This window comes from Berghia stephanieae, chromosome 2 (genome assembly GCF_034508935.2).
Source record: "Berghia stephanieae isolate SIO BIC M18660-M18661 chromosome 2, UCSD_Bste_1.3, whole genome shotgun sequence".
Lineage (NCBI taxonomy): Eukaryota > Metazoa > Mollusca > Gastropoda > Nudibranchia > Aeolidiidae > Berghia > Berghia stephanieae.
In genome coordinates, this window is record NC_088361.1 from 16,510,380 (window position 1) to 16,516,986 (window position 6,607).

Genomic DNA, 6,607 nt, shown 5'->3' on the forward strand with positions numbered 1-6,607 from the left:
ATGCATTGAAATTGTTAGCATCAGTATTACATATACAAGTCATTAAAGATTTTAAGAAGCGCCGCTTCAATACTGTGTTGATTCTTGTAGGCTGATTCAAAGGGTTGTTCCAAACTGTTGTTCTTAAGATGAGATGTTAATTACTACCTTCTTAAAAGTTTTGACAAAAAAGCCTTGATTGAAATCACTATAAAATGCAGGAAATAGAGGTTGGTCATTTGATCTCTCTACAACAAAGGAATTGTAAAATCCAATATATTTAATAAAAGGCCAAATATTCTCCTTTTAACTGTATTTAACATTAAAGGTTTTGTTTGGGGGGGGGGGGGGGGGGGGAGGGGGGATCCGACTGACGCGAAAGGAACTTAGCAGAATGTTAAAAATTTCCATATTGACCGACTGAAATCGACTTTCTTCTCTTCCGAACCGAAACAAGTTTTGCAATAAAGACAATAATGTATTACCATTTTAGAGGAGAAAAGTATATTGAAGAACATTCACAGGTCATTTTTCGGAAATGGATCCTTTAGTAAAACTGAAGGGCAATTCCCAAACCGGATTCAATTATCAAAGTTAGGTAAGTGGTTTTTAGACCACCAAACTATGACTTGAGCAATTTATTTTCGCTACCTCAATGTAGCCCTGTAATATTAAATCCATTGTATAAATTATTATACCGTCCGCTTTGCGGACGCTCATAGATAGTTTCAAGTCCCATATTTAAGTGGGTCCAGTCTTTAATCGCCAAACCAAAGTTTAAGCATAATGAAAATAGATCAGAATAACACACCATACACATTCCAGATAGTTTTTTTTACAACCAATGACATATAAATAATTAAAAAACAATATATTTATCTTAGTAAATATTAACCTAAAATACTGCGCACACGCATTTTTTTCTAGCGAACTTTAACAAAAACGTATCAGCTGTGTAAAATACACAAAATACAGGACTAAGACCCTTTTAAATATTCATTAGAAAACCTATAAAACAAAATAGATTAATGAAAAGAAGGATATAACTGCTATTTCCTAAGACACCACATGTCCTGAATTAAAAATAAATTTCTTCTACGCTACATACGAAGGTATTGCAATCTGTCTCCATGGAAAAGGCGCCATCTTGAGATTTTTAATTTCTATTAAATTGTGTCCCAAATCTATTACATCGATAAAATAACAACAAAATCTTGAAAAAAGCAAAACGTTTTGAAAAAGGACATTAGCGATTATCTTTTTTGTCGCGAACTGTGCTAGCTTTAATTCTTCCTCTCAGAAAATGGTATAAACATTCTCGGGGCCTTATAATAATCATGATAAAAAGACATCAAAGATTTTACAGAAAAATATGTCTTTTAGATTCTCCAAATTCTTGGAAGCTTATTTAACATATAATTTGAGCCAAATAAATGAACATTTAACTCTAAATACCATCACTAACACTCTATCCTTCTCTTGAATCGAGATGAGATTCTTGAAAAATGTACGAAGTAATTATTGTTTATATCATTTGGGAAAGTTTTTATTCTGTTTTCAGAGAAAATCACTAAACTAAAACTGCCCTCGTTCGGATTGCAAATGTTCTTCAAATCATTGAAAAGTTCTTAAAAATGTCTAGTTTATCTGATTTATTCTCAATTATTGAAAGCATCGATTGTTAGCATTGAAAAGTTTAGAATTAACTTTTGGGATACTATTGTCGTATATAAATCAAAATTTAAATCCATTCTTTTTAATCAAGCATACCTCAGGTGTCAGTCCTAGAACTTTAATCTCTTCATATATTCACTTCCAAAGATTATCAAAGAATTGTGTTTGTCTTACCATAACTATGCTGTTGATATCCACATGATTTCAGCTGAGTCGACCAAAAATCGACAATATGCATTACGTACAAAACATGTTTGTTTTGGGAAACTGATACGTTTGAATGACTTAAAATTGAAAGATGACTACAAATCGAAGGCAATACATATCTGGAACAGAAGGGTTGTGGAAAGAGGTTCCTCTGAAATAAAAGAATATCAGGAGATAACTTCTGAAATCTCAAAAAATGCTGATGCTGATGCTTAGATATTTTATGAGGGAATATGAATAATCCATCAAACTGACAAATGATCGTCAAAAGAGAGAAAAGTAAGAGTTAGTGAGCTTGTGTATGAAAAGAGGGTGATTAAAAGTAATATTATCATCTAATACGGCCAAATGTGAGTTCAATTTGCATCATAATTATTATAAACCTAGAATCCTAGGACAAAGACTACATGATACTTTGAGATAAAATAGTGGGATGAATATTTACTTGTAAAAATATCGATGGTTTCTTTTAGTTGCACCTAATATCTAAATTGCAAATGATGATTTGCAGTTTTGATGTAATGACTGAAAATGCCTTGTTGGTCTAGCTAGCTATATCAAAAAAGTGTGACTGATACCGTGCAAGACACGAAAGATACAGATACGTAGATAATAACTCCAGACACAATAGATGCCTTCCCAGGCTGGTCCAAGAAGCATCTATTTTGGAGATTACAATTTTTATCTTATTTTTTTTGCCATCAGCACTAGTAAGTTGACATCTTATTGTATCATTACCAGTGCATGCTTTCCAAAAAATTGCTTAATTCATCAATGTTGCAGTATTTAGGAGTTTACAATACTTAATAATTTGTGTCGGTCTAAGAATCAAGGAATGATGTCACACCAAATCATGAAGTACAGGGAATGACACGTAACAATAACAATAACGATATAAGCCTTTATTGAAGACCATGAAATGCTCTAAAACGATTCAATGAATTCAGCCAGGAAAATAACAACTTAACTCTTTTCAATCGAGCTGCTCTTTCATTCCACCAGGAACTTATATATTGACTTTTCCATTAAAAGACAGTTACATTCATGCAGCTTTATTTGACTCCAGAGCCGAATTGTTGCTGCTTTTTGGTGAAATTGATTACAAATTGATTAAAATTATGAGTAAACTTTGACATTTGTAGTCGGATTGATAGGATTTAGTGAGAACTAATCATCCAACATTCTGTATAAAAACAATAACAAAGAGCTGAGTGACGTCAATTTTGTTCCTTCTGTATCACAATACTCTTGGTTCATTCAAAAGATGAAATAAATAAGATCAAACAACCAAACAAGCCTTTTATTATTCCATGAGGAAATTTGTGAATGGAGCATCTTTCAAATAAAACATGAAAACCCCTAACCTATAAAATATAGACCAAAAATCAATCCAATGGCTTTAAAAACAAAACAGAACAAATAAGCTACTTAAATAGGATCTTTTTTTTTAACCTAGGCATTTTCTTCTTGATGAGTAAATTATTAGTTGTTTTTTTTTTAATTCTATTTTGTTGAATGTCAATTTCACTTTGCAAAGCTTGTGTGTGCAACTTTTATGTATGTCTGTTTGGCTTGGAGTGTGTTTATGGTTTGATAAATATATTGTACAGCGCTTTGATGCTTCGGAATTTAGCGCTATAGAAGAACACGTTATTATTATTATTATTATTATTATTATTTTTATTATTATTATTATTATTATTATTATTATTATTATTATTATATTTAATATTATTATTATTATTATTATTATTATTATTATTATTATTATTATTATTATTATTTATTATTATTATTATATTATTAATATTATTATTATTATTATTATATTATTTATTATTATTATTATTATTATTATTATTATTATTATTATTATTATCTGCTGTTCCGAATGGAAAAGGATAAGGTAAGTATGGCTTGAAAGGCATCAACTAACATTTAAATGGTAAATTTTTTGGATGCCAAATCTTTGAATATTGAATTTGGTTGGGAAATCGACCCGACCTACGCAATTATCGAATATCAATTTGGAAGTAACGATTCCCAGTTCATATAATCTTAACGTAACAAGGCTTTATTTCTATTCATGTTCAATATCCTCAACCCTAGCATTTATGGAGTATTATTGTCTATAGAAATTTTAATGGCAGCAATACACTGATTGTACACTTGCTGAATTTGATTGATTGATTGTTCTGTGAAGAACATTTTATTACATAAAACTGGGTACAAGGCGCCCTGGATAGTCTACTTATAAAAAACATGCTTCAATTATTTCCTTGAAAAACACTCAATAGACCAATTCGATTATTTTCAAAGTTTGAAGATTATCTTTAAAGACCAATTACCGACTATAGTATTCAGGAAAATTCCCCCAAAAATATAAAATAATCGCAATAATATCCCTATAAAAATTAGCCCCAAGTGCACTGTTTATTGCCTGTCATTACAGCACGATTTGTATTGCACTTTAGTATAAAAATAATTTGCAAGAACCAGAGTTACGCCATTGCTGTTCAAACATAATGACGATAATGCCTATGATAAGTAAATATTAATCCGTGTAAATTTTTACCTCAATCAATAATAATCGGATACATTTTTGACAAGTAATATTTTAGAAGATCAATAGAGGTTTAGCAATTTTATATTTACGTATGTCAGTGGTAAAGACCTCAATAGTTTTACTATTCATATCAAAGATGATATAAAATTCGCCACCTCTATATCATATCATACCATATCAGTAATATATAACCATAAAGTCAAGACACAAATTGTCATTCTATAATAATTTTAGTTTCAATGCCATTTGAATATTCCAAGAAACTGTAAGCAATACACATCTCAACATTTGTATCCATTTAAGTTTATGCGGTCACTTATTAAACCTTTCAGGCTTGACTTAATATTAAGCCCAATTATATACCAAGGAATTTATAAGTCTTTGTCTATTATCCTTTCACCCTTTTACTTATATCAATAGAAGAGATGAACAGGTCTATAGTTTATCCACACAATGACTTATCATCGTTTGAGGACAGTCAAGGTCTAATATTTATCAACAAATCTGTTTTAAATAATAAGATTCTAAGTAGTGAAGCTTCTGTAGCTTTCCAGTGGCTTTTTGCTGTCGTTCTAGGCGCTTTAGTCGGTATCCTAGGAATTGTCACCAATGTCATCAACATCATAGTCTTCGTCAAACAAAGAGCTCATAAAGAATGTGGGACGGTAAACCTTCTGGGGCTAGCTGTATCCGATTTGTGTGTGGCCATAACTATGCTTTTCTTGAGCTTTTCTTACTGTGCTTGGTTACTAAACCCTCCTAATCTTCCATGGGAGCCTTTTGCAATGGCGTACTTGCCTGCTGGATGGCCTCATTTGATGTTTGTCCAGATCACACGAACGATTACCGCCTATATTGCGTTTGAAAGGTGTATGTGCGTGGTTTTTCCTTTCAAGGTCAAATCTATGCTGTCGCCCAAACGCTCCATTGTCATCATTGCGTCCATATTCCTCTGCTTTTTCAGTAGTTTCTCTCCAGCATTTATAAAACAAAAGCTTGTGTACAACCACGATCCTATCGTAAATAGATCACGAATTGTACTCGTATTAGCGTCAGACTGGCAATTCGTTGTTGACATCATGTGGTACATTAACTCTATCGTTTTCAATATTGGATCAGTGGCCATTGTTTTAATCTGCACAGTTATCACTGCGTCACGTGTTCAACTTTCAAAAACATGGCGGAGCTCTATTGCAACAGGAAATGAACAAGGGAGCGAAGTGAAGTCAAAACCGGTAGACAAAGAAGAGAAACCTAAATCCGGAAATACATCTAATCAAAATGTCATGTCAAATAGTAAGATGCAAAAGGAAAAGAAACTCATTTCAATGATTGTCTTGATATCAGTTATATTTTTAATTTGCTACATTCCAGATTTCATGTTCTTACTGATGTACTCAATTAATCCAGATATTCGGATCATGGGCAAATATCACAATACAGCTGTCTCCATGTATGTATTGACATTCTTCATGGGGGTATTCAACAGTAGCATCAACATTATCGTTTATTATAAGATGAGTTCTAAGTACAAGACAGTGTTTCGAGAATGGATCGGCATCTCCAAAGACGAGAAGTCTGTAAAATAAACCGGATACGACAAACCCAAATGATCTGATTTACGTTTTACTGAGATCATATTTGTGACCCAACGTCTCAAAACGGTATTATGTCGGGATGAACCAGATGCTATAAAGTCAAATTAAAGTTAAACTGGTCAAAACATATGAATAATTGTCTATTTAGCACTCTAAATTATGATATTCATTCTCCTCTATAACGCATACAAAATCAACGAAAGTCCGATATTTCTGGCTAGAAATTCAATTTTCAGCAACTTAATCATCCCGACTTAATACCATTTTGAGACGAAGGGTCACAGTTCATGTAAAGAGCTCAATAATGATGGCAATTATTTTTCATCCAGCGTGTATCCTACTTACATGTCATGATCTAAATTCTTATATACACTCTGTTATTTAAAACAAACAATAGATAAAATAAATTCCCTTTTTTCGTCCCTAAGGGGAATTTTTTAAATTAGGATCTATTCCAAGAGAAGACTGGAATAACCCAGGCCTTAGCAGCAGTGCAGCCCCTCAAAGCTAAGGCTAGGTGACTTGCTCAAGGCTACGCAGGATGGAGGGAAGTCGAACTCGGTATCTTTCGGGTACGAAGCAA

General features: G+C 32.3%; 1 protein-coding gene across 1 annotated transcript; it reads left to right on the forward strand.

The window, feature by feature from the left end:
• The first annotated feature begins 4,851 nt into the window (after window positions 1-4,851).
• Window positions 4,852-6,015, forward strand: LOC144963885 (uncharacterized). The gene has a single exon (XM_078897831.1). It carries the CDS (start codon window positions 4,852-4,854, stop codon window positions 6,013-6,015), a length of 1,164 nt encoding a protein of 387 aa, XP_078753957.1.
• Window positions 6,016-6,607: the final 592 nt, after the last annotated feature.

Coding starts and splice junctions, on each gene's coding strand:
- LOC144963885 (XM_078897831.1), top strand. CDS start 4,852: ATGAACAGGTCTATAGTTTATCCACACAATGACTTATCATCGTTTGAG.